Source organism: Prinia subflava, chromosome 24 (genome assembly GCF_021018805.1).
Source record: "Prinia subflava isolate CZ2003 ecotype Zambia chromosome 24, Cam_Psub_1.2, whole genome shotgun sequence".
Taxonomy (NCBI): Eukaryota; Metazoa; Chordata; class Aves; order Passeriformes; family Cisticolidae; genus Prinia; species Prinia subflava.
Genome location: NC_086270.1, coordinates 4,765,212 through 4,792,169, shown reverse-complemented (window position 1 = coordinate 4,792,169; position 26,958 = coordinate 4,765,212). Strand labels below are relative to the sequence as shown.

Below are 26,958 nucleotides of genomic sequence, written 5' to 3'. Positions count from 1 at the left end.
GCAGAGCCGAGCTGGGCCAGGCCGAACCCAGCCGAAACCGAGCCGAGCCCGAGCCCGAGCCCGAGCCCGAGCCCGAGCCGTGCCGAACCGGGAAGGAGCTGTGCCGAGCCGAGCCGAACGCAGCCCAACCGAACCGACCCGAGCCGAGTGGACCCGCACCGACCCAGCCGAGCCTCTCCGCTCAGCTGCCTCGGCCGATCAGCTGCCAAAGCCCCGGCGCTGGCCGGAGCCGTCCCGGCGGCAGGGGCGGCGCGGGGCCGGGCCGGGCCGCCGGTCCCTCCTCCCCGCTCCCCCGCCGCTCCCCCTTCGCTCCCTCCCGTTCCCTCCCGTTCCTCCCCGCCTCCCTGCGCAGCGCGAACATGGCGGCGGCGGCGGCGGCGAGGGACTGAGCAGCGCCAGCGCTGGGCGGCCGCGCAGGTGAGGGGGCGGCCCGGGGCGGGCGGCTCGGCCGGGCTCGGTCCGGCCCGGCGCGGGGAGGCGCGGCGGGGCTCGGGCCCGCAGCCCGGCCCGGATCTCATCCCTCCTGTCAGCGCGGCCCGGCCGCCGCCTCAGCGCGGTGCCCGGCCCGGGGGCGGCTGTCACCGCCCGCACCTGCTGGTGCCCGTCCGAGACCGGCCCTCCCGGCGGCCGGGCAGCGCCCCGGCGGCTCCCCGGCCCCGCGGCTGCCCGGCAGGGCTGTGCCTCCTGGGAAGACTCTTCCAGGGCTTTGTTGTTCTGCCGGGTGTCCCCGGGCAGGGCCTCGGGCACTCGCCCCGAGGCCTCGGAGCGGCTCTTGGGCCGGCCGGAGCCGCCCCCCTCCCCGGCGCCGTTCGGTGTCAGCCGGGCGCTCCTGGCAGGAAAGGGGAAGCGGGACCGAGCTGCCGGAGGTTTGCAGGAGGTGGCCCCGGCTGCGGGCTGTGCTCGGGGGGGGTTGTGCCCTTCCTCCCCCACGAGCCTTCGGGGCTCGGTGACACCGTCCTGTCACCCCAGTGTTGTGTGTGGAGCTTGCAGTGTTGTTGCTTGATCCCCGGTGCCCCCAGCAGGTCCCTGCTGCTGGAGGTGGCAGGGGTGACCCCGGGGAGCAGCCGGAGAAATCCCATACCCACCGTGCCTGGGGAGAAGCTGCGCCTCCTTCGCAGCCGCCCCGAGCCGAGTGCTGGGGTAGAGCTGGGAGCGAGACAAGATTTGAGCGTTTCGTGCACAGTGAGATGTTTAAAAATAACCCCGGTGACGGCTGGCTCCTGCCGCGCAGGTTTAATCCGCAAGCTCTTTGAAGCTCCCTGTAAAACTGTAGCAGCACTTTGGAGTCTGGATGACTGAAGGTAGAGCTGGCAAATCTGAACAGGCAGCCTGAGTTTGGGATGCACTTGGCTCCCTTGGGCCGTGGATGGTTTAGGTTCAGCAGCTGAACATGAAACTAATTATTTCCGTGGGGAACGTCGGGATGTGGAGACCCAGCTCTGGGGTCCCCGGCTTTGATTTTTTGGCTGAGTTTCTGTTTACTGTTGTTGTTTATAGTAAACAGCGTGCAGTGAGTGGCTGGGAGCAGCCATGTGGTCGCTGCCGTTCGCAGCCAGTAATATTGGGGGAAAATGTTCTCCCACCTCGGTTCAGTGCCTGAGCGCCGGCTGCAGGCTGGGCCTCCCCCTCTCGCCTTCCCCTCCTCTTCCTCTCAGCTTCTGCTGCCCAGAATGTGCTGTCAATATGTGTTTGCTGGGAATATTTGGAGTATGGGATGGTGGTTTCATTCCTTGTGCTTTATCTCAAGGGCACTGGCTTGTGGCTTGGTGTTAATATAGGGAACAACACTTGGCTCATAGGGGTCTCAGCTTGGGATAAGCTGCTGTGGTATACAGCCCTGCATGTGCTGGTGGGTAGTTCAGGATCTGCCCAGTAGATGGTATGAAAATGCAGATGGAAGTCAGGGAGTCCCTTACAGTGGGCACGAGGGAAATACAGGTATTTCTGTGCTATTTAAAGTGTTTATTTAATTAAAAGTTTGAGTGTGTTCTAATTGTGAGGAGTATGCTGAGTCTTGGTCCTTCTGGTTTGATATTTACATCTTAGCAAGTGATAATTCTGCATCTTGATAATCGGCTCTTCTTGAGGCACTTCTGTAGAAACCTGATGAATTTTGCAGGACAGTATGGTGTCTATAAGTAAAAGATGGTATTAAATGATGATCTTACTCATCAAGTAGCTGTGCTTCAGTCTAGACAAGAGTGCTCTGGGAGCTGTGCCCCTGCCCTATGTCTAATTTAAAGGAATGTCTGAAACTTTATTTCATAGTCTCAGACATCAGGGATCTCCAGAGATTTCCTGGTTGTTTCCCAACCCTGAGTAAGGTCAGGTAGACTTCTAAATCCTTCCTGAGTAATAGTTTTTTAAGGCTCTTCATGATGGCAATTCCACATCCTCCGCAAATGATGTATCCCAACACTTAAGCCTCCCCATCATTAGAGAGATTTTTCAGGGTGTTTGATCTAAATCTTTGTCTTTAAACCTGTTCTTTTTCTGATGCCCAGGGCTTGTGGAGAGCACCCTACTCCCCACATCACTGCACTTCCTACATGTCTGCAGCTCAGTTAGAAGCATTTGAAGACTTTTTTTCTCTCTCCCTAAGCTGAGCAAGATCAGTTTCTCTGTTTTTCTCACCTGGGCATGTCAGCCTAGCTGACCTCTGTGTCTGACTTGGGTTCTGCTTCCATTCACACTTCACCTGAAGTGCCGTGGTCAGTCGGGTAGGGCTGTGTCAGTGGGGCTTCTGCAGAGCAGTTGGAATGAGCCGGGCCCAAATGACCCCGTTCTGGGTATGTCTCAGCACTGTTGTGTGATGAGGAATGCAGATCACGTGTTTTCATATTTGTGCTTTTAACTGTGTGTTTGTGACTGAAGACTTGGTGTGCTTGGTGAGCTCCTGTTTGCAAATCTGGAGTGGTGTGCTAGGAACGTGAGCTCAGAGCTGTGCTGAGTTAAACCTTGGCATGTTTGGGGCTCGTGTTTGAGTTGTAATGTTTGCATCTAGCACCCTGTCTTTTCTCCTTTTCATTTCCTTGCCTGCTGAAATTCAGTTTTTGCAATGAGACAAAAAGATTTTGAGTTGCTTATGCATCCATTTATGTTTGAGAAGTTTTCTGACAAGGAGGGGTCCCTGAGAAGTGATGGAAGATGCACTGAGGGCAGAGCAGCAGCTCTGGCTGCTAGCTTCTCTTGTGAGGTGGTTAATGTCCTGCATATATGTCATTCAGAGACATGCCAAAGTAAAAATCATCTCCACAACTGAACTCTGAGTGTAGCAGAACTGTAACTCTGACCCCTCTTTCACCCCAGCACTGCATCCTGGTGTAGTGCCTGCACTCCAAGCTGGAACATGAATGTTTCATCCCGCTTTGTTTGCAGGATAGCACAGCTTAATCCTAAAGGAAATACTTTTTCTGGGTTTAATACAGTTGTAAAAAACTGCTTTCTTACCCAGTTTAAATATCTACAAGTGGAAGCTGTTATAGAACATTTGCACTATGTTTAACCTGATAGTGCAAGTCTGTGAGCAGCAGAAAGCACAAGAAAACTTCCCTGTGTATCACCAGGTCACAAATCCAGTGACCTGAACTAGTAGTGCCAGAATGGTATCTGGTGGGGGCACCTGAGCACTGGCACCTCCTCCTCTTTCCAAAGTTGTGCTTTGTCCTGGGTGGCAATCTCCCTGAGCAGGACATGAGAGGTGTTTTAATTGTGAGCAGGAGAGATCAGTAGAGGGACATCACTGCAGCCTGGCTGATTCCCAGAGATCTCTATCTTCATTCAATTCCCTTAAAAAACAGAGTTATACTTAGCTCTTTTACCGAGGTTTCTTACACACACCACCTCTAGCAGATTTAGACTCTGTGATATAGTTTGCAGTCTGCAGGGCTCGCTCAGGCACCTACCAAATGTTTCTGCCTCTCTAGCAGGGATTTAAGCAGAGTTTGTGTCTGTGCCTCTGCTCTTGCTGGGCTGAATCTCACACTTTTATACCCACTCATCCTGAGCAAAAAATCAAGAATTTGGCTGAGAACTGAAGGAAAAGATGAACGTCCGTTTTGCTGCCTCTGCTGTTTGCGTGGCAGCCTCGTCCAGCAGGCCAGATGGACAGGTGATGTCTGAGCCACTGCAGAGGAGTCTAAAGCACTTGGCTTCCTGAGAGCTGACTTGATCAGCAGAGGGAGGTGACCCCTGCAGCTCCGTGGCCTGGTTGGTGACATGTCACTGGAGGAGGAAACAGAGCAGAGTCGATGTGGTCATTGCCAGCACAAGAGAGCTGACGTGGGAGTTCAGGCAGGACTGTTTTTCCCTGGAACAAGCTTCTGCTTCTGCTGCTCTCCGTTTCTTGCTCAGAAGTTTTTCTGTTTGTATTATAAATTGAGTGGTGTTATCACCAGTCAGAAACTAAACTCCTCCCAGCCAAAGTACTCCAATTAGCTTGTACATTTTCCAGTCTGCCACAGTGGGAACAGCTCAGAAACTTTCCCGTGGCTCGGGTTTGTTTTCAACAACGGAAACTGTAGGAGTAGATGCCAGTGGAAATTTGTGAAGCTCAGTCTTAGCCCATTGAGTTTCATGCAATTTCTCCCCTCTCCTGGCCATTCCAGGTTTCACTGGCCACTGGTCCACATCCTTTCTCCTAGATATTGTGGCAAGGGAACAAACAGGTTTGGTTCACCCATTTCTGGAGTGATATCTGCTGCAGTTTGCTTGGGGGTGGAGGGAAGTAGGTGCACACTTCTGATTCCTCAGGGAAAAAGTCCTGTCAGGAAAAATGGGATTTGTGCCTGGGGGGAGCTGGGGGACGTTTACAATGTTTGAGTTCAGTGTTGGCAGAGGCTGCACAGGGTGAAGCCCATCTCTGCATCACCGAGCGAGCCACAGTCCCATGGGCTGCTGCCTGCAGTCACCTCCCTGTTGCCCACCTGGCCAAGGCAGTGCTGGAACACCTGCCAGCAGTGCCTGGCCGGCTTTCATCCACTCTGCCCTCCCCTGTGCCACCGCTGCAGGGTGTCCCTGTCCCTGGGCCTCCCTCCCTTCCCGTTCGGAGCAGCCGCCGCCTCCTCCCCCCATGCCGAGCCCTCAGCAGTGGGCTGCGTGTCCAGCTGTGTCTGCGGTGTGAGCGGGAGGGCAGCCTGTGCTCCCTGCTCCCCCTCACTCCCTCCCGGCTGTGGGCGCCTCCCTGGGCCGCTGCCAGGGCCTGCCTGCCCTCCCGGTGTCCCCGCAGCTGCGGGGAGGCCAGGGCTGGGCTGGGCTGGGCTGCACACACCGTGGGGGACACAGACCTGCAACACTTTGCAGCAGGAGCCCGGGCATGGCTCTGGCTCCCGGTGGCACAGAACGTCCCCTCAGTGCAGCTGAATGTCCCTGAAACTGGCTGGTGTGCAGAGGTGATGGCTCAGGGTGAGGGTGGCTACCTGAGCTCAGGCTGAATGCACAGGGGGGGCTCTGCAGCGTGCTGGGCATCTCCCACCAGTGCTCCCTCCCTGCGGTCACTGCTGCAGGGCCCCTCGCTCCCCACTTTTGCCTTTCCTGCCCAGCTGCAACACATGAGGTAGGAGAAATTTCTGCTCTATACTCGTTAGTTAAGTGAAGGCATAGAGAGCAGGCAGAAGAGCTGATGGAGTCTGATGTGGACTGAGGAGGAAGTTGTACCAATTCCACTTTCTAAAAATAAGTCAAGTGGATGTTCATGCAGCCCAGAGACTGCTGCTCTCAGTACCCTGACTGTGGTTGTTTGGGGTTTTTTTTGTCTTGTTACAGCAAATCTTAGATACTGCAGTCCATTAAAATTGTGCAGTGGCTGTGTGATCAGAGAGATATCTCTGGAGAAAGGTTTGTGGTTTCAGTGTTTCTAGAAGTGACCTTGAAGGATTACCCATACATAATGTTGCCTAGAGATTTCTCTAAGGTGTTCTAAGATTTCCGGTGATGGTGATTCCCACTTTCCTCAGCAATTCACTCCAGTTCCTGACTATTCTGAGATTAAGGAGCTTTGCTTGATTTCAGGCTGGTATTGCTGTACTTTAACCCCATCATTTTGACATTTCACCTTCTCTTCTGGCAAGCTACCAAAGAAAAATGTAAAAATAATCATTGTGTAGGGTTTGATCTTCCTTTCTGCCTTTCCCATCTGCACTCAGAGAGCATGTGCTGGCTCTTGGGCAGTGGATTTAATGACACGTCTGTGGCAGCTGGGCAGCCCCAGTCCCACTTCCCCTTGTTGTGTTGGCCATGATTAGCAGTTCTTGATCTGCACTGATGTCACTGAAAATAGGATGCTTCAGGTGACACAGGTTTTATTAAAATTGTGTATCATGAATTCCCAAGTTGTCTTACAATTCTGTAGCAAAATGTATATATTGAACATTTAAAGAGGTTTTGGTTAGTGATACATTTTATAAAAATCAACAAGGTGACATTAAAAGTGACATTATTTCAAAACATGTTTTGTTGCCCAGGGCAGCTGTGGCTGCCCCATCCCTGACAGTGTTTGGGACCAGGTTGGACAGGGCTTGGAGCAGCCTGGGATGGTGGAAGGTGTCCCTGTCCATGGTGGGGAGTGGAGCTGGATGAGATTCAAGATCCATCCCAACCCAGGCCATTTAGTGATTCATGTGTGCATACACCAGCTCTCCAGACCCGTGAGCTTGGTGAGAAGTACCAATTGGTAGGTGCCAAACTCCTGTTTTTTGCTGGTAGCAGGTCAGTGTGGGACAGCCCTGACCCAGGAGTCACAGAGGTATGTGATGGTAGTTTGGGGCTGAGCAGAGCTGGTTGCAGTTCTACGATTTCAGCTCAAAGCTTTTGTGCTTGCCTTCAAAAAGACCAGGGAGACATTCTCATCATCAGCTGGTGTCCTAAGTTATTAGTCAGGCTCTTACAGAAAGTAACTCTTGAAGCAGTACAACATCATTGAAAAATGTTTTCAGGTGTGGTCTCCTTTGGAGTATCAGCTATAAGTGGGGTATGTAACCTGCTGAAGGGCCATCAGCCACCAAGGGTTGTGATTGTTGTTAGTTCACATCTGTGTCAGGAGTGGTTCCTAGTTCACTAACAGTGTGATCTTTCAGCTTTTGGTGCTAGTAGTATTTCTGTCCTTGTGTACAGATTACTCAGTAAAATGTCAATTTTTTTTCTGTAGCTGAATACCTACTGTACCACTTGTTATGTACAGTTGGCATTATCCAGAGGACACTGGCCGCTGATGGGCAGCAGGTATCAGTTCCACCACCTTGCTGCTCACCTGGAGCCCTGAACTCTTACCACAGGTGGAGTAAACCATGGCAGCTGGCTGAGCTCCTGGCCTGTCACATAACTCCAGAGGTGAAGTCCATGTTGTCATTGCCACAGCCCCACGCTGGAGGGTTTTGCATGGCTGTACAATGCCACGTCTCCTCCAGCTCAGCAGGAGGTGGCAGCCCACTTGATGGTGAATTGCCATGCCTGGAGAGGGCAGGAGGAACTTGTTTCCCTTGGGCATTATCCAAGCCTTGCACTGCAGATCTGGGCAGTCCCACTGTTGTTCCAGTGTTATGGTGGGGTTGGGGGATGGCTTTTGAATCTTGACTCCTTTTCCATCACTGAGCTTTGGTCTCGTCTTGCACACTGCTGGCAGAGTCTTCAGCTATGTGTATGTGTGGTTGTATCTGTTCAGCATTATCTTGTGCCTGACCAGGGGACTCGGTGTGTTCTGGGGCTGCTCACTTATTTCATATTGTTGTCAGCTGGAAAATCTGTAAATGCCCTGTGATATTTTATGGCTTTATAAGCTGTACAAAATGTCCAGCAGGTACTTAAATGTCAAGCAGATACAGTCTGTAAGAGTGCCTTGTTTTCATTAGCTCCTTGGCAGACACTGAACATACTTGCAGAGCTGCAGGATGGACTTTTGGTTGCTTGTGGTCATGGTTTGGGGTTTTTTTTATTGGCATCTACCCTGTGTTACACAGAAAACAGTGAAGGGCCTCAGTATATTTTTTAGTTGTCCAAACTCTTGGCCCTTCAGGAATGTACAGCAGCCTAACAACTTTTTCTTTACATAATTAACAGCAATCTGTTTAAGGTTTCCTGCAGGAGCTGGCTAGTGATTTTTCCTCTCTGGGAGTAATTCTCCTGAGCTGATATTTCTGTCTACGCCTAGATTGTTCTTTCTTTTGTTATTAAAATTGAGTGTAATTTTGATGGGCATGTTATACTTTTTCTGTATCCAGACTTTGTACCCAGTAGAGGATATTTCTCCTGTTTGAGTAGATACATGGTTTTGAATACTGGGATTTTATCTTCTTAAGTCACAGATGAGACTGGAGTTACACACAGGTTAAAAATAGCAAGCAGTAATTAATACCCATCCTCAGTGAGCCTGGCTCTTCTGGTTTCTCCTGACATGTTGCACTGCAGCAATTTCCTCTCTTTTTCCTAAGAAATAGATGAATTAATATCTCTCTACATGAGTGAGAAAATAAAACAAAGATACTTGTTTCCTGCCCTGGCACACCATTCCCTTGGGGTACCATGTGTTTGTGGGAACTCTTCTCCTGGGCAGCCCTTTGTCTTGATTGGGCTCCCTTCACTCTCCCAGACATCCTTCTCTCCCTCTGTCAGGGCTGGATTATCTCTCTCTCAGTGCTCCAAGCAGCAGAGACTGACTCCTCTTCCGCTCTAACAAGGGCAAATCTAGGTTTTGTGGCTCTGCTCCATACCCTGAGGGTTGGGAGATTTTATCTTTCTCATTTCTTTAGCAGATGGGGCAGATCAGTAGAACTATTTCTCATCTGTCCTTTGTTTGCATAAGAAGAATCAGCTGCTGGAAGTGTTGGAGGGGAGTCTGGCTGTGCTTCCTGCCAGGGAGACCCTGAGTTTTGCCAGTCTAGGGGTAGATTTTTATTTATAGATATACACACACAGAGCAAAAGGATCATTTTACCTTGCCTTCTGTGAGAGAACAGGTTCAGGAGGGCAGAGAGAGCTCATTTGGAAGGTTTGGAAGGTTGGCTCTATGGATGTTGAGTTAGGAACAGGGATTTGTATGTAGATCTATGAAGAATTTGGCCTTGGGTGTGACTAGAGTCCCCCCTCTCCCTCCTCCCCTTTGTCAGTAGGGACATGTCTGTGTTGGTGCTGGTCCTCAGGAAGGTAAGAAGTACTTAACTCCGTGGAAGGTCATTCCTTTATGCTGGATGAGGAAAGAGAACACTTTGGGCACTCTAGTGGCATGCTCAGCGATTGCTGTGATTCCATGTGAGGCTTGAGGATGAGTTTTCCTCCGGTGTATTTTCCCAAGGGATATTGCTAAGCATTCCATTTAATTGTTAGGGTTGGTTATAGAAGGAAAGCAGAAGGAAAATGCAATTGTAGGTGTATGTAACCATCACCATCCCCCATGTCTCAGTATTTAGCTCATTAGGGAGTGGTGATTTTGTCCCTCACCTTTTTTTCAGGGCTGGTTTGTTCTCTTCTGCTCCCTGAGCTCTCATCTCCCTCCCTGCCATTTCAGTGGAAACCCTTGCCCCAAGTGTCTCTCCCTGGGGATCACCCTCCTCCCTCCTGCTTGTGAGATACAGGATACTTTAAGGGATTAGGTCATCTCCTTCCCCTCTCTTTGCAAGGTTTTCCTCATTTACATTTCTGTTGTGTCCCCTAATTACCATCCCTTTGGTTTTTATTCCCCCTCAAGCTGCCTTTCCCTGCTTATGGTCTCCTGAGGATGTTCTGCCGAAGATTTATCAAACTTACATTACTAGAAATAGTTAATGCAAAATTTTCTTTGAGGAATTCTCACATCCTGCTTGCAGCCTCACTGCACAGTCTGTCATGACATTTCCAATAGAGACACAACTGGAAGTCAGTCCTTTCCTTCTGGATTGCCTCCTGTTTCCACTTCCATTGGTACATAGGAATACATTGTCCTCTCATATCTTCCATCCCATAAAGAGTTTATTTTTTAATGGAGTCCAGTAGAGAATTAAATATAAGGTTGATTAAACATTTTATATTTATGTATGTCTGCTGGGTGTCAACCAGAGACCCATGAAGAGTTTCCACACTGGAGCCCGTTCTGGGGCCACATCCATCACCCGTGTAACTGCTGTCTGGGAAAGCAGCCATGGCTGACAGTGCAGGGGGGGCTGTACTGGCCTGTCTGGGGCTGATATGGAAACCATGCACGGGTTTTTAATGTACTCCTGTTTAAATTCGTGTTTAAAGACTTTGAAGCATCCTATTGTGCGCTTTTGTGAGGGGTGACTTTGTAAGTGCCTTGGGCAGAATCCCATTTCAAGGTCTCCTGTGAGCCATCTGCTTTCAGTAACAGCTCTTAGCTTTGGCATGTGCTCAGTGCACGCTGAAATAACCACATTGCTGCAAAACTTTCTTTACTGCCTGCATCAGTTTGGGCTTCCCACTGTGCCTGTGCAGCCTGGTGCATCCTCAGAGTGCTCTGTCCTCGAGGTTCACCCTGCTTGTCCCCAGGCAAGGGGGGCATGACCCAGCACAGGCGTGTGGGGTGCACCATATCCTGCACCTCCCCTGGTCTGGGGTGAAAGGAAACTCAGGTACGTGCAAACCTGGCCTGTGGCCTGGTTCCCAGTCCCAGGGTGGCAGGGTACGGTCAGAATATGCCGGGATCAGGCTACAGAGCCCCACGTGTGATAAATCTTCTCTACTTCCAGGTGTTGTCAGTGGATTTGGTACACTGCTGTGCCAGTCTATAACCCAGACCATTCCTTTTCTAGAGTCAGGAGAATTTAACTTTTAGCTATGGGAGTCCTGCTGACACAAAATAGCTGTAACACAGATGGTTCAGTGTTAGAGACAGCAGCCTTGGGCACACAGATTCAGTTCCTTGCTTTGGCATGTTCTTCCCATATGGCACTGAAGTCCATCAGTCCTTTGCTTTTCTATATATAGCAGGCACCTTACCTGCCCAGAAATAAAGATCTGCAGCTTTTCCCAAAACTCCCTCAGAACAGTTACAGAGCAGTGGTGTTGGTGGCACCCCTCACACTGGGATGTGGGACATGGGCACTGCTCACCTCAGAGGCAGAACCTCAAAGTGTCTTCAACAGCAGGACCAGCCATGAAGGATTGCTGAAATAATTCAGGAGCACAGCGAACCTTCCTTACCCCAGCTGTTACCACAGGGGGTTTGTATGATTGCCTGTCTGCACCACATCAGCACGAGTTCATGGTGGCCCACTCGCTGTCCATGGCAATGGGAGGCAGCCCAGGGCTTGGCTCCAAGCTGTGGCCGTGGTCCTGTCTGAGCAGGAGCAGCACAGGATCCTCTGCATGCTGTGAATTCCCTGCCCACGTCGAGGGGCTTGGAACAAGAGGATCTTTGAGGCCCCTTCTGACCCAAACCACTCCATGACTCCGTGTTACCCTACATAGGAAGGTTTTAGGTTTTGCACTGTTTTCTTTCAAAATTTGAGTGGGTGGAAAACTAATCAACACCAGTCTTGAAAGCAGCTCCGATTTTTCAACAGTGTGTGAGCTTCTTACAGCAGTCGAGCCCCATCTTTCCAAGGAGGATTTGCAGGGCTGGAGTGCTCACCCCCCTCATACAGAAACAGCAGCCACGGAGCTGTAACTCCCAGCTCATCAGTAAATGTGTCTGTACTGAGAAAATTCATCCTGTTAAGGGGCTTCCTTTAGCAGACTCAAGTCAGATCATCTTATTTGTCTTTTATTTTAAGCCCTTTCATCTCGCCATTTCTCTCAGCCTGGGTATCCTGTTCCTGGGGTGTGCCAAATATGTTGTCTTTATTGCAGCCTCTTCAGTCTTCATGGAGAACAAGATCTGCTCACAGTGATACATGTCAGGATGTTTTTGGTTCGATCCAAGGCCCATGCTGGTTTTGTTGGGGGTTGGTTTTGGTTTTTTGTTTTGTTTTCTTTTGTTTTGTTTTTGTTGTTGCTTGTTTGGTTGGTTGGTTTGGTTTTTTTTAATAGGGAAGGAAATTTTTATTGAAATCCTGCAAGGTTTTATTTAATTTCTTCCACAATCATGAGCAGTGGTAACTGTTGTAGGTTTGCTCACAGTGGTGGTTCCTCTCACTGGTCCCTGGTTTTTGAACTCACCCTGAGGGTGAACTCGAACTTGACTCAGCAGTGTCTGGTGGTCCACCTGCCATTTCCTGAGAGGCTGACCTGTCTCCTCTCCCCATCAACCTGAAGGTGTTCAAAAGGAAGTCATAAAATCGATATTTTCATTGTAGAAACATTGTCTATCCACGTTTTTCATGTGTTTTTGTCTTTTAAAATATGTACTCCCATGAGACTTGGCTCAGGGGCTGAGGAAGTGCGTTACTTGTGATCACATCTTCGAGACACCTCAGTGTTAACACAAGAATGTGTTTGTGAGGAGCTTGTCATGAAGTCTGGAGTTCATCAGTCCTCTTCTTACATGGTAGAAAGATAAAATTAATTCCAGAGAACAAGAGATGTTGGAAATGACGGAAAATCCTTTCTGGTAGAAAGAGGAGTAATGGTTTGCAGCCATCAGGTATTTCAGATCACACAAGGGGATCAGTACTGCAGATGGAAATACCAGCATTCATCGTGCAGGGTTACTTAGAAATGTTCCCTGGTATGAATGTAAGGACTCTCTAGACCTGATGAGGGGAGATGCTTCCAGAGGTGCTGTATCTTCATCAGCCTTTGTTTGGAGTGCCAAAAATGTGACTTTGCACAGACAAGGAGAAATAAAACTCCAGTCTTGCCCAGGAGGATGGTAACAGGGCGGTGCAAGGAATCATTGGTTAAGATAAATTCTGACTCAGCTTTTCAAACTGGGAAGCTGCTCACTCCTGAGAGTTTCCTTCAGGTCCCATGTAAGCATTCATTTGGCATTTTGGTTTAGGACTGCTTGCTTGCATTTCTGGCTCTGAGAAGGCAAATGCTCAGTCCTGGGAGCTGGTCTTGGGCTTCTGCCCAGGAAAGGGATCAGTCAGCTGGCTCATCAGAGCACTGAGAGCAAGAACTGTGGTTTAGACCAGCAAAAATTCTGGTGTCCATAGGTCAAGCAGAATTGAGGAGACAAGTCTGGTGTAAAAACAGTAAGAGGAGTCAAATCATGCACTGAGAGTCCTCTGATTTCTCAGGTAGGCTGAAAGTGCTTTTCTTTCTCCATGATAGAAATTAAAAATGGCAAAAAAGGTGTTAAATGAGCAAGCAGGCTGAGTTTGGAGAAGGATCTTCCCCTAGAGGGTGGTGGGGCACTGAACAAGCTTCCAGGGAATGGTCATGGTTCCAAGGCTGCCAGAGCTTGAGGAACATCCGGAAAATGCTCTCAGAGACAAGGTGGGGTTGTTGGGGTGTCAAATCTAGGGCCAGGAGTTGGAACTGATGATCCTTATGGATCTCTCCCAGCTCAGAATATTCTGTAATTCACATGGTCTGCTCATCACATGCCTGGTTTTGTGATTGGGTTGGGATGCCCCTGGGTGCTCCTGTGTAACCCATGGTCACACAGGGGCTTCCAGAATGAAGCTGAAACGTTCCAGCAGGGAGGATGGAGTGGCAGCACTGCCATCTCCCCTGCCAGGCAGGAGCTTCCAGCGCTGCCCTCCCATTTCCTGAGGGAATTTGTCAGGGACAGCCCTACTGCTGGAAACATTGATGGTGCCTGATGGAAGCATGACTGTGAAGAAAACCTCAACTGAAGCAGAGGTTACGTGGAAGGGATTTTTAGCGGCTGCAGTGGTTGTGGTGTTCCAGACCTGTGCTTTTGTGGGGAGGAAATCAATGACTGCAGGCAGCTTGCATCATGAGAAACTGTCAGGATTCTCTTGTGGCAGCTCCATGGGATTTCCAAGAAGCATCATTCTCACAGTCCTCTGTCAATATGCAGAGTTTCCTTTTTTTTTCCCCAATCCTAATCTGCGGAGCGTGTATCCGACCTAATAAAACCATTTTCCAGCTTCGCTGTTGGTGGTTTTCTTCCTTTTCTCTCTGAAAGCCTCTGCCCTGCTGGCAGCACATTGTCCAGCGAGGTTTGAAGCTTGGCACACTGTCAACAAACCTTCAGGTTCCCTTTCAATCAAACATGGTAGTGCTGAGATCCGACTTGGATTCCATCCCAAGGTTCACCATAATCATCCTTGTATAATAGGAAGTCCAAACAACCCCAGGAAATAATTCAGATGTGACTGGTGCCTTGAGTGGAATAAAGAAGTGCCTAGAAGAGACATTAAGAGCCTCAGCTCTAACTCTTTTCATAATTATGCGCTCTGAAGGAGTGGAGGCTTTGGAGATAAAGGGATTACATGCGCCTCATGAGGTCTGGAAAGATGGGCCAGCATCTCCTGTCCACATTTTCTCATTTTTGTTTTACTGATACTGATTCTACCACATTTTGTGGTAGAGTGTTGCAGAGCAGGCTCCCCTCTAACCCTGCAGTTCCCTTCCAATCTGGCACAGGTAAATTGAATCCATCTGCCCTTAGGGATGAGCTTTTGGAAGAGCCTGTTGGCAAGAGCAGTGGGGGGAGAACTTAATTAGATTAAGATGCATTTCCGCAGTGTTTGTGCTGCGGGCTGTGCGGTGCTGGAGAGAGCAGCGCTCAGAGCTGGGGATGCCCTGGGATGCTCCTCCAGCCCTGGCTGCCTCTCTGCTGCCTGAGCAAAAGGAAAACGCATCAGGGGTGTGAATCCCAGTGTAACCCAGCACAGGGCTCACCAGGCTGTGAACAAACCATGTCCTGAGCTGGTGTCAGCAGCCTGGCAGGAGGGCAAGGGCTCAGCTTTCCCTTGCCACAGCACAGCGGCTGAGGCAGTGGTGAGGTGGGCAGGGTTTGGCTGGGCATGAACCTTCATTCAGCTCTTTCTTGAGGCCTGGGAACTGATGGCCCATGGGTCTCATACTTCGATACCCTTACAAATGCTGTTTTGTTTTTCAGTGTCTCTGTCATTTCTAAGGTTATTCGTTTACTTCTCTTGATAAGTTCCCCCATAAGGAAGCTGCAGGTCTGTTAGTTTCCAATGAACTGTTCCTTCTCCCTGGTATATGCTTGGGAGTTTTTTACTTTTGTAGGTTTGCTCTGCTGCACTGGGAAGGGATAATTTGGAGTCCCCAGTACTCTCTCTTCATGCTACTCATTATTTTATATGCCTCTCCTGTGGTCTCTCTCCTTTTCATTACTAATCAGGTCTAGTCTTTCCAATCCTCCTTTGTGTGATAGTTTCATTTTACAAAAGCTGAACTAGTTTCTATCAGCTCAGCTGATGTGATCTTACTCATATCAAAGGTGTTTAACAGCCGCAGTCCCGTGTACTCTCTGCAAGCTGAACTTAAATTGTGTCAAGTTCTGTGCTGCTTTGCCAGTGCAAGTGGGAATGTTTGTTACAGCTGTCTTTAAATTTAAATTTGGATGTTTTAAATGAATTAAATATGAACATGAATAATGCAGCTGGTAATGTAGCCTTTCTGCAATTAAATGCAAACTTTTTCATTTTGTCTCTCTGCTTTCAGGTTTTGCTATGCCGCAGTGTTTGTACTGACTCTGCTGTCTTGTAGGAGTGATGGGGAACTAGAGCCCATGACAGTTCAGTGGAGCCCTTGGCACTTTTGATATCTCGGTGAGTGAAAGTTGTTTGAAACTCTGGGAGAGGCACTTCATCTGCTACTAAAGGCAGCAAATCAGTTGGTCTTTTTACATTTTTAAGGTAGCAACCTGCTGAAATGAATTTGCACATTGATCTGTCCTTTCAGGTTATAAATTCTGCAAACCAACACTCCGTAATGCTGTAGTTCATGCTTGGGAGATTATCTTGATCTCCACAAGCAGGAGAAGCACAGCTTTTGAAAACAAGGGGAGTTTTAACTCTGGTGTGCAGCTCTGTGCAAGTGTCAGGTGCTGGAGCTGGAGCCTTGCAGCCTGTGCTGGGCTCTGGAAATCTCAGAGGCTTTATTTGATGCCACAGTAAGATTGTGTCCTTTGTGCCGTGGATCCAGCCAGCAGTCCTCATCAGGGCATGTTTGTGCCTGAGGTGATTCTGGAAGATCTGTCCCTGTGGATAGCCCAGTTTTGCCCCTTGGATACCAGACTGTAGCTTCTGCTGTTTATTACTTTTACAGTTTTTCAATCTTCAGTCCCCGAATGGAGTAAAGGCCACATCCACTGGTACCACAGTGCTCCTGTCCTGCAGTGCCTGGGAGCTTGTCTGTTCTGCCTTTGGCTTTCTTCTCTCCGCACTGCAGTCTCCTCACTGGGGCATTTCAGCCTTGTCAGAGCCTATAGAGTGATTCCTCTTGCCATCCAGCCCGTTGTCAGTGAGATGAAGTCCCTGGGTGTTTCAGGTTGGAAGGAGCTTTCCGAGGTTGTCTGGTCCAATGCTGCGTGCAGAGATGGGCTGACTTTGAAGTCAGAGTCAGCTCAAGGTTAGATCAGGCTGGCAGGGGAGGGAGCTGCTGATGTTTGGAGTGTCTCCAAGGGTGGAGGTTTTACAGCTCCTCTGAGCAACTATAAATGACAGTCAGTGGAAATCATCAGTTCCCAAGCCCTGTGTTAATGAAGCCCAGGGGCAGCAGAGGGGCAGCTCCTGTCTGTGCTCCCTGTGATCAGGGACAGGACCCAAGGGAAGGGCTGGAGCTGTGTCAGGGGGCTCAGGCTGGATGTAAGGAAAAGGTTCTTTCCCCAGGAAATGGTCATGGCCCTAAGCCTGCCAGAACTCCAGGAGCATTTGGATAATGATGTCAGACACCCCCAGGGTGGGACTGTTGGGGTGTCTGTGACAGGCCAGGAGCTGGATTTGGTGATCCTTGTGGGTCCCTCCCAATTGTGATTGTAGCATTTTCAGGAGGGGTGGGGTACACAGCATCTGTCTCCGTGGCTGAAGAAGGGCATCCCTTAGTCCCAGGGCAGGAGCTGCTCCCTGTCCCTGGGGTGCAGCAAGGCTGGTGGCTCCCACCTGCCTCTGTAGGTCCAGCTGCCCCTGGGGCAGGCAGGCTGAAGCTGTGCATCATGGATTTTGGCTCTGCCTCTTCTCTGGGCATTACTTGACTCTGAGCACACGAATTATTTCACTTTTTTTTTCTTAAGTTATGATTTTGCAGGATTAACCCACGTGTTGCTGTACAGGGGATCTGGGTGGTGCAGGGCTGTGGTGGAGGATCGTGAAGGCTGGCAGGAGTCAGGCTGGGGCTGTCACATTTGGGCAGTTTCTTGGAAGCCTGTTTGGGATTTGCAGTCTCCTTGAGCTGGCACTCATGTGGCTCTCAGCAAAGTGGGATTCCCCATGCACCTTAAGTTTTCTGCTTTGGGGAAGAGTCACCGTTTGTTTATTTATTTATTTTAATTGGACATTTACAACATCTGATTCGCTTCCATGAGATCTTGCTGAGAGCCTGCTATAATGTTGGAGGAGTACCAGCAGTCAGCTCTGTGCTTTAACAGTATCACAGAATTGTAGAATCATTGAGGTTGGAAAATACCTCCAAGACCAAACACCACCATGTCCACTACACCAGAGCACGAGTGTCACATCCAGTCATTTCTTCAGTACACCACCACCTCCCTGGACAGCCCATTCCCATGGCTGACAACACGTTCTGTGAGAGATTATTCCTGATGTCCAACCTGAACTCCCCCTGGCACATCTTGAGGCCCTTTCCTCTTGAACTGTCCCTTGTCCCCTTGAAGAAGAGACTGACCCCCACCTGTCTGCCCCCTCCTGTCAGGGAGTTGTGGAGGTGAGAAGGTCCCCCTCAGCCTCATTAGGGTTATTCCCATTGTGAGGGTGCAGCAGTGCACCCTTGTCCTGGGCCATAACCTTTCACAAACCCTGTCTGTGCAGCTCAAACACAGCCACAGTCAAAACCACTTTTTTTTTCTCCCGATACTTCTGAAGGGAAGGGGTCACACATCCCTGCCAGCAGGGCTCTGAGGTGCTCAGGCTGAAGCAGCTTTTCAGAAGCCCTCAGAGGAGCACAGGAACTCCTGTGCCAAAGACATGAGATTTATGTGTGGGGGTACTTGAGAAAGTCCCACAGACAGCACAGGGGCAGAGCCAGAGGTGGCGAATGTTTGTCTGGTGCCTTCATATATAAACACCTTCCAGCCTGGGTTTTTATGTCTAGGGGTCTTTTCCTGCCAGGACTGCTAGTCTTTAATAAAAATGACTGAAGAAAATTATGAAAAGAAGCTTTAAAAGTTGTAAATAAGCTTTCACATGTAGGTTACCTTCTGCTATTGAAAGGGAGACCAACCTTACTCCTTTCACAAGTGTGTACAGACACACACACTATTTAGGAGAGAGGCAATAAGTAACTACTGTGCACCTTTTGATTTGGATTAAAATAACAACCAGATTTTTTTCCCTTAGTATTTAATATGCCTTCAGTATTTTTCTTCTCAGAGTATTGCTCAGTGTTGCATGTAAAGAGGCTGTAGTTTGTAGAGCTGTTACAGACAATTAAACTCTATTTCTCTTACATTTAGAAAAAGCCTGGTTTTCAAAACCCCAAATTCTTGCCAAGTTGGATCTGTAAATAACCCTTTAAGCAGCTACTCAGTGCTGTGTCCTGAGACAGCTTCCTCCTCCTCCTGACTGCCCCACTGTGAACAAAATGGAATTATATTGATACAATTAATCTTTCATTAGTTAGTGGAGTGTCAAAACATGCTATTCCTGGCTTTGCCAAGGGCTTGTTTGTGGCTCAGCCATTCATTTGGATGTTTTCATGCCAGGGCTTTGCGGGTGTGGCAGGCCCTGCCCTGGGAGAGTGGTTGTGCTGGATCCTGGGTCCCTGTGCATGTCCAGCACACATCTCCCAAGAGCTCTGATTTTCCAGGAATATTTCTTTATAACAAGAATGCAAATGCCTTTGCTTCTTGGGCACAGTCCAGGCAGTTTTCCTCCAACCAGGAAAAAAAATTGCAGCACAACTTGGACACTCATGGCAGTACTAACAGCAAAAGTATTTCCTGGGTCATTGTCCAATTTCTCATCCTTATTCCCCAGAACTGCTGCAAGCAATTTGAATTGTAAGTGGCAAGCTGGGGATTGCTGTGCTGCTTTGCCAGAGTTAATGTTATGTTTCCATGTGTTTTCTTTCATAAATTCCAGCTCTGCTCCCCTTTGTTAGTGAGTGGGAGCAGCTCCTCCTTCCACACACGCACTCTGGACCCACTGTTGGGTTAGCACAGACAGGCATATGCTCCTTGTGCTTTTTTATGCTGCTCCTGCTGCCGTGAATTTGATGTTGTCCACAAATTGGAGAAAGTCTTGAAGTTTCAGGGAGTGAAATGAATTGTGTGAGTTCTGTGCAAGCCCGGGTGACAGAGCATGCCTTTCCCCACTGTGTGATGAGTTAATGGTGCAGATGACTGTGTGCTCCAGAACGGGGAATTTTCTCATCATTATTTCTTTTGTCCTAGACATCTTCAGTTCTGTAAGAGCAACCCAGTCCCAGGATAAGGACAGCAGCAGGTGGTAGAATGCGGAAACCAGGCCCTCAGAAAGGTGAGCAGTGATGCTGGGCACAGCCAAGGGCCCTGCAGTGAGCTGGCGTGGCCTGGAGGGTCTTAGTGGGCTGACAGTGGGGTGGGAGCTGGGGGGATGTGGTTGGAAGCCCAAAACAGAGTTGTGTGTTTCTCCATCAGTGTGCAGAGAGCAGCTCATCAATCCAGCCCTGTGACAGGAAGAGGAGAGTCCTTTTAGGGGCTTCCCTGCGGCTCGTGGGGCACAGTGACAGCAGCGAGGGTGCCCTGCAGAACCCACAGCACCATCTGGCAGAGCTCCCAGCACGAGGCAAACTGCCTGTGCTGGCACAGGCTCCCCCTCTAATGAGGCATGAAACCAGAGACCAGCCTACCTTGTGGAGAGGAAATCTGCCAGGAGGTTGCCCTGCCACCCAGTCCCTTGGCCCCTGACGCAGCATGTGCTTCCTGGGTCCTGCACCCCCAGCAAAAAGGGTGAAGCCGAGCAGGCTGCCTGCAGCTGAGCTGCTCTGGCTTCTTGTGCTTAACAAAAATATTGATTTCCTTTAGTGCTGTGCCATGCATGTGCATTTGACTGGAGTGATCTCATCACAGGCGCTCCGGAGGAGGGGGGAAGGGAGAAGCGAGAGGATGGAGCATCCTCCACAGCTCTTTGTTCACATCTGCTCTACACTCCCAAGGTTTATTGCAGGAGATTTCTATGCTCGATTTCTCTCCTCCCTTGATTTTTTTTAAATGTCTCCTTTGCTTCTGTCGGGGTTCATCTTACAGCAGCATTATCCTCTTCCTAACACTGCTTGTCCTTTAATGAAGTGAAAATAAATGAAGGAAAGCAGGGAATGGGGAGACCCTGCTGCGAGGCAGCTGGAGGGCTTGGCAATAAAGGAGGCCGGTTGATTAGTCAGCAGCGTGGCTGAGGCCCGGGCTGGCTGGATTCAGCCTCACTCACAGCTTGTTCCCTGTGCTCCTGGAGCCTGCAGCCAGCCTGCCTCTGTGACCTGTGCTCAGAATGCCAGGCCAGAGGTTGCAGAGGCAACACCTGCACCGTGCACATGTGGGTTTCTGTCCTACTTACCTGCTTTTTTAATAATGCATTGAAGTTTCACTGTTTCTTTATTTGTCTGCAGAAATTCTTGTTTCTCCCTTTCTCTCTGCTGCTTTTGTATCCTGCTTAATGAGGATTTTTGCATGTTAAAGGTTAAGAATAAAATGTACCTTCACCTGCAGAGTGTGGTGAGAAGCTCCTTTGAGTGCATGGATGCTGTTAGAGTTGTCCTGTAGCCCTGAGGGGAGCCTTACCCACCCAGGGGGCTCTTTTGCTTCTGACTTAAATACTTTATGTCCTTTATTCTTGCTTTCTTAGGGAGATGGCACAATACTGTGCCTTGTGGTAATGCATTTATTAGGAAGGGTGTCCTTCAATCCTTTTCATTCATTTATGTCTCTCCAAGGAGGCTCTTTGTCTGGCCCATGTCTAGTGTCGCTGTGACCACACTCCATATGTCCCTCGTGTTCATTTAAAGGATGCTGATCTGGCATCCCTCTGTTGGGCTGGAGGCTGCTGGAGGAAGGGTGGGCATCCCCCACTTCTTGATCTATCACTTTCCAGAGCAATAAAACCTACATGCTGTCCTGTCCATTGTGCTGAAAAGAACATGTCAAGAAGAGAAGACTGCAAAAATAATAAGCAATTCCAGGCATGTTAAGATACTCCAGATACTTTAGAAGCAGCTCTTAGCCTGCCTCTTCCAGCTCCTTGTCAGGAGATTTCAAACCTTTTCCTTTCACAAGGAACTGCTTTTCATGGGGGCAAGGCACATTTTGTAGGGCACTACCGAATTTCTGTCTACAATGCCCCTAAAAATGGTCTGTAAAATACAGGAGAGGAGTGCAGCAGCACTCCCAGGGTGCCCAGCCTGGCAGCAGCAGGTCAAGGAGCTGGCTCAGGGTGAACTCTGCCTTGGCACAGGGATTCTTCATCCCTCCTTTGGCCTGGAGGCTGCTGGAGGCCAGGATCAGCATTCCCCACTTCTTACTCTATCACTTTCCAAGGCTGTTTTGAGAACTTTCTTTTTTTTTTGGAGCTCTGAGACCCAAAGCTGTCATGTGCAAAGACAGCTCAGGTGAGCTGCTCTGTAGAGCTGGTTCACAGCTTTGCTGTGCCCTCTTCTGAGCTGCAAGGGACACAAGGAAATCTGATGTTGTGTGTGGAGAGGGCATCTGTGCAGATTTTCAGAGAAGTCCTCTCCCCATCACCACTGAGGGTTGAGGTTGCTTGTGTGGAATAACCTGGAGCTGATACACGAGGAGCCATTCTGCACCAAAGGTTCACTTGAACCATTTTTAGTGTCTGTTATGTTTGTTCCTCTCAAGTCCTTCTCCTCACAGCTAAAATGATGGACCTCTAGCAGTTCACTGTTTTTATTGCTTGTCACTGAAGGAGAACAGTGGCTGGTGGGAACTGAACAGGGATTGAGGTGCAAATGCAGATGCCTCTGTCAGGTACCTGCATGAGCTGCGAGGAGGAAGGGATCACACCCCAGAGACAGAGACAAACCATCCATGTTATTGGGGTCATGACTGCTCTCCTCTGAAGTGCCTGCAGAACAGATAGTGTAGGAGGGTGTATCTGGCTCCTTTCCCTGACACAAATGCTCTGTTTCTTGTCTCAGCCATAGACTGGAAAGATGGTAAAAAGCACAAGTACAGCCGCCCGTCAGAGTCTCCCTCCCAGTACCAAGGTAAGAGAGCTCCCTTCTTTCCCCCAGCTTTTTTTCGCCCTCCCTTTTCCCTTTTGCAATTTCTGAAGATTTCTTTTGACAAGTGCATGGTGCAGCAGTGAGGATTGGCAATCACCTGCAAGAAACTCTGAGCAGCTCATCACTGCCCAAAGCTTGGGCACATCTTTGTAGGGTTTGGGCCTGGAGAATAGAAAGGTCTGAGGAGACCATAGAGCCCCTTCCAATGCCTCAAGGGGCTCCAGGAGAGCTGAAGAGGGACTTTGAATAAGGGTCTGAAGTGACAGGAATGGCATCACACAATCAGAGAGCAGGGTTAGGTGGGATGTTGAGAAGAAATTCTTCCTTGTTAGGGTGAGGAGGGCCTGGCACAGGTGCCCAGAGAAGCTGTGGCTGCCCCTGGAAGTGTCCATGGCCGAGTTGGACAGGGTTTGGAGCAACCTGGACAGTGGAAGGTGTCCCTGCCCATGGCAGGCTATGGAAAGGAATGGGCTTTAAGGTCCCTGCCAACCCAAACCTGTGATTCTGCACAGTGAGGGAATAAGAGAGCAGCACTTTTCTGGCACGGAGCACCCTGTAATCCAGGCTGGAAGGATTTTGGCTCAAAGCTGCATTGGGACACCTCTGAGGAGAGCAGAACAGACCAGACAGCACCCTGGTGTTTCAGAGCTGTTCGTTTTGACATTTTACTGAGCAGGACGGTGAGCAGTGGGGCTCCTGTTACCGACTGTAGCTGTCACCAAAGGAGCACACACAGCTGGATTGATGGCTGAGCAAAGTGCCTGGCTTGGGGCAGGGTGGGACAGGCAGGAGCTGTGCCTGTGGGGGAACTGAGCCCTCGGGAGGCCACGCTCAGACATCAGGGACTGCCGCCGTCACCTTGGATCTGCGAGCCCAGACAATGCTCTGCTCATTTTCATAGCGAGCTGGCTCAAACTGTGCTGCTTTCATGTGCTGCCTTGGTGCTCCTTAGCAGCCACACATATGGGCTGCAGACTTTAATGGGATGCCTTGATCTGGGTAGGGCACGTTCTCCTTCACAGATGTGACCTGAAACACACATGTATTGTTTCAGTTGGATTGATGACCCCTCGGGAGCCAAAATGCTAATGGAGCCCAAACCAGACTTCAGTTAAAGAAGGATATAAACAGAAACTCCATCTTCATTTAAATTCTGGGCAAAGGATCAATGTTAAATGCAACATGAAGAGAATCAAAACATGAGGGTGCAGCACTGCATTGTTCACAACTACTGCAGTTTGACCCCTTGGGTCTGTGGAGTGTTTTGTTTGGAGTAAATATTTTGGAAGGTTAAGACATCAGAGCCCAAATCTGACTCTCTGCCTGGAAGTAATATCTGCCTTTGGCGTGAGCACACGACAAGGAGCTTTCCCAAGGCAAGCACAAGTGACAAACAGGCACCCCAGTGGCATTTCCACAGCCAAGTCACAGGGAGTCACACGGGTTCCCAGTCCTCAGCTTTTGCTTGGCTCACATATGTAATTCCAAAAACAGGGTGTTTCACATTTAAGTGTCTCTGTCATTTCTTCCTGTGGAGAAGATCCAGTGTGCTGGAGAAAGGCAGAGAGGGACTTGGGACAAGGGCCTGAAGTGCAGGGATTCCTCTCAGGCTAAGGGCGTGGTGGCAGCTTCCAACTGCAGTCTGCAGTTTTTATCTTGATTTGGGGATAATCTTGATAGAGAAGTGCAGGTTCTACCTGTGCCATCTGTGTGTAAGGGGGTGACTGGTACTGAACAGAGAGGGAGGGAGGGAAGGCTGAACACTGCTGTATCAGCTCTGTCTTTTCTTAAAAATCTTGCTGCTGCTCCTGCTTTTCTTTGCAAGATAAATCAGCGGAACCATTCGTCATAGGAATCAGAGAATCACAGAATATCCTGAGCTGGAAGGGACCCACAGGGATCATCCAGTCCAGCCCCTGGCCCTGCCCACACCCCCAACAATCCCCCCTGAGCATCCCTGCAGCGCTGTCCAAAGGCTCCTGGAGCTGTGGCAGCCTTGGGGCCGTGCCCATTCCCTGGGGAGCCTGGGCAGTGCCAGCACCTCTGGGGGAAGAACCTTTCCCTGCTCTGCAGCCTGAGCCTGCCCTGGCACAGCTTCATGCTGTTCCCTCAGGTCCTAGAAAAGCTGCAGTTCGAGTGCTCTGTATGTCTTCATACAGTGGTTGAATCCCAGCAGGCTTTAGAATTAATCTCAAATAAGTTCCATGTCCAAATGCTATTTTTAGAGGCCTGCAGCTGTCTCAGAAATTCTCTGCTCCCGCTGGGGTTGTGCAGCGTGGATCTCGGCTGCGGGATCTTGTTGTCCTGCAGGGAGCAGGGCGGCCTGGCTTGGTGTGGAGGGAGTGAAAAGTGGAAAGATTAAAACCATGACAACTTTTAATAGTGATGGATTGAAACCAGCTGAGGGGAAGTTTGGGTTTTTTTAAATAAAATTGTCAAGCACAGCTGATCCTGTTTAAGCTGCTGTCTCAGGGCCTGGGGCTAAGACTGGCACTGCTGACCCAGTACTGTCACCCGGGCATCCTGTGTGTTCCAGGGACCGCAGCCCCAGTCTGAGATGAGCCCAGATCAGCTACCAGAGTTAAGGAGTGGGGTGCAAAAGGCTTTTCCAGGCCAGGAGTGCCTGGCTTTGCTTTGCCTGGTTGTTTACTCCACATTATTCATACCAAGAGTTTCATTGAGCAAGTATAAAATCGTATCTTCAATTAAAGCACAAGAATTTTGGTTTTGTCAGAGCATCATAGCAGTAACTCACTGAATTCCTTCATTCACCCAGCATGAGACTGTGGCTGAAAGGAAAATATGTGCCAGTGGATGGAGCCGAGTACTCTGGGGCATGGAGAGTGCTGTCAGTCTGGGAACAGCGATACTCAGCCAGTGTGGCAATGAAACTGTATTTTTTCTGTTCATTTTCCCCATTTTTAACAGTGTACTAGTCATCTGCATGAGAGGTGGTGAGAAAGCGGCATTCCTTGTATTTATTTGAAGCTTGTAGATTATGAAGGCTCCTCTGTGCACAAGGCAGCACTGAAGCAATGTGTGCTGACCTTACCGCCTCAATTTTCAGAGGTGTGGTGTGTGCTGCAGTAGCTAAAAAGGCTCTTAATGTAGCTTTTGTTTTGAAAATAGACTGATTAAGAACTTGCCGTGACTCGGGGAAGCAGTGGCTGACTTTAATTGTGCTGCCACCAATGCTCTTGAAATGCCTTGAAAACAGTGGTCTCCCGGGAGCTGTTTGGATGAATACAAGCGAATGTCACGCTGGAAGGTTCCTCTCCCAGCTGCTCCGTTTAAATGGCAGAAGTCATGATTTGCTCAGATCACAGGAGCTTTTAATTCCTCATTTAATAACAGGTTTCCCTGGGTGGCATAGTGCTTTTACCCTTCCTGCTGTACATGAGGAAGGTGCAGGCAAGGATGAAATGAGCTTCCCCTGGCAGCAGCACTTGGTGGAAGGGGGCTTGGTGTCAGGTGTGAGGTACTGAGCTCAGTAAATCCCTCTTTGGAAGATCCCTGTTCACACCCTGCCCATCCTGTGGACTTCGTGGCACTTCAGAAAGTTAATTGCTGACCTGTCCACTTATTGCTGGGGTTGGGCTGATCCCTAGCCATGGGATGGGCTGTGTGCGTGCTGGACCAGGGGGACCGTCCAGTCACCACAAAGCAGGTTCCTGTTCTAAATCCATGATTTAGAATCATGGGATCACAGAATGGCTTGGGTTGGAAATGACCTTAAAGATAATCTCATTCCAACCCCCAAGCTGTGCTGCTCGTAGCCCACGGTGACTGTTTGCAATTCCCAGACTGAGTGATGTGTTTAATGAATGTTTTTTAAGGGACAGTTGTCTGGAAGCCTCCACAGATTCCCATCTGTGCTGGGTGTTTTCCATTAAGTTGTAGGTTGTTATCCCGACTCTGTGCAGCCCCTTCTCAGCAGCACCGAGGCAGGAGGATGCCGAAGGCAGTGCTGTGCTTTGTTCTGCCTGTCAGTTGCAGTTGTAAATCTTCTGTGCTCACAAGCATCAGAGGTTCTTGGTGAAAACGCGTTGCCTGTGAGCACCTCCTCTGTGAGAAGTGCAGAACTGCCGGCTTAGGAGTCTGGTCAGTTCTTTTGCTGAGAATTTTGCTCATCTGTTCCTGTTTGAATCCTTTTGTTTTTTACTTCTCAGGTCACTTCACCTGGGAGAAGTACCTGAAAGAGACATGTGCCATCCCAGCTCCTGCCCATTGTTTCAAGCAGGTAAGAGGGTAAAAACAAGAAAAGTCAAGGGCTATGGTCTACCGGGGGCCCCAGAGTTCTGTTCCTGGGATAGGCCCTTGGTTTGGCAAGGAAGATATTTAAGGATATTGGAGACTTAACAGAAATCCTGGTGCTGAAGCAAAGATTAAAAAGATACATTTACAGTAGCACAGAAGATTTTCCTCTCAGATGTGCATGTTGGGAACACAAGCATGGGCCCTTGGAGGAATTGTGCTGAGTAGGCTGATCCAGCTTTTGGTGGGTCCTGCTCAATCAGATTTTCAGCAGGACTCACCCAACTGTTGTGACAGAATAGCAGCCCCTGGGCAGCAGGTACTGAGCCCAAAGGTGATCGTGCTAAGTACAGGGGGTGCAGGAGTGAATCAGTGTGGGACACCTGGCTCCAGGCAGAGAGGAGCAGGAGTGTCTGTGTGGGTCTGGGCTTGGCTGGGTGAGTCTGCCTAGGGGAGGGTTTATCCCCTATGCTGGGCACTGGTGAGGCTGTACCTCAGATCCTG

At 49.7% G+C, this 26,958-nt stretch overlaps 1 protein-coding gene across 6 annotated transcripts in view; it reads left to right on the top strand.

Moving 5' to 3' along the window:
• The first annotated feature begins 264 nt into the window (after positions 1-264).
• Positions 265-26,958, top strand: part of SCMH1 (Scm polycomb group protein homolog 1) — a 62,785-nt gene continuing 36,091 nt past the window's right edge. For 5 of the 6 annotated variants that reach the window (XM_063419055.1, XM_063419059.1, XM_063419057.1 and 2 more), the window contains exons 1-5: positions 265-417; positions 15,472-15,578; positions 19,379-19,463; positions 22,114-22,182; positions 26,370-26,440. In XM_063419055.1, coding sequence (XP_063275125.1) covers positions 19,439-19,463; positions 22,114-22,182; positions 26,370-26,440 — 165 coding nt within the window. In that variant the 5' untranslated portion in view covers positions 265-417; positions 15,472-15,578; positions 19,379-19,438. The remainder of the gene's footprint in view (positions 418-15,471; positions 15,579-19,378; positions 19,464-22,113; positions 22,183-26,369; positions 26,441-26,958) is intronic. The other variant, XM_063419054.1, reaches the window with a different exon arrangement.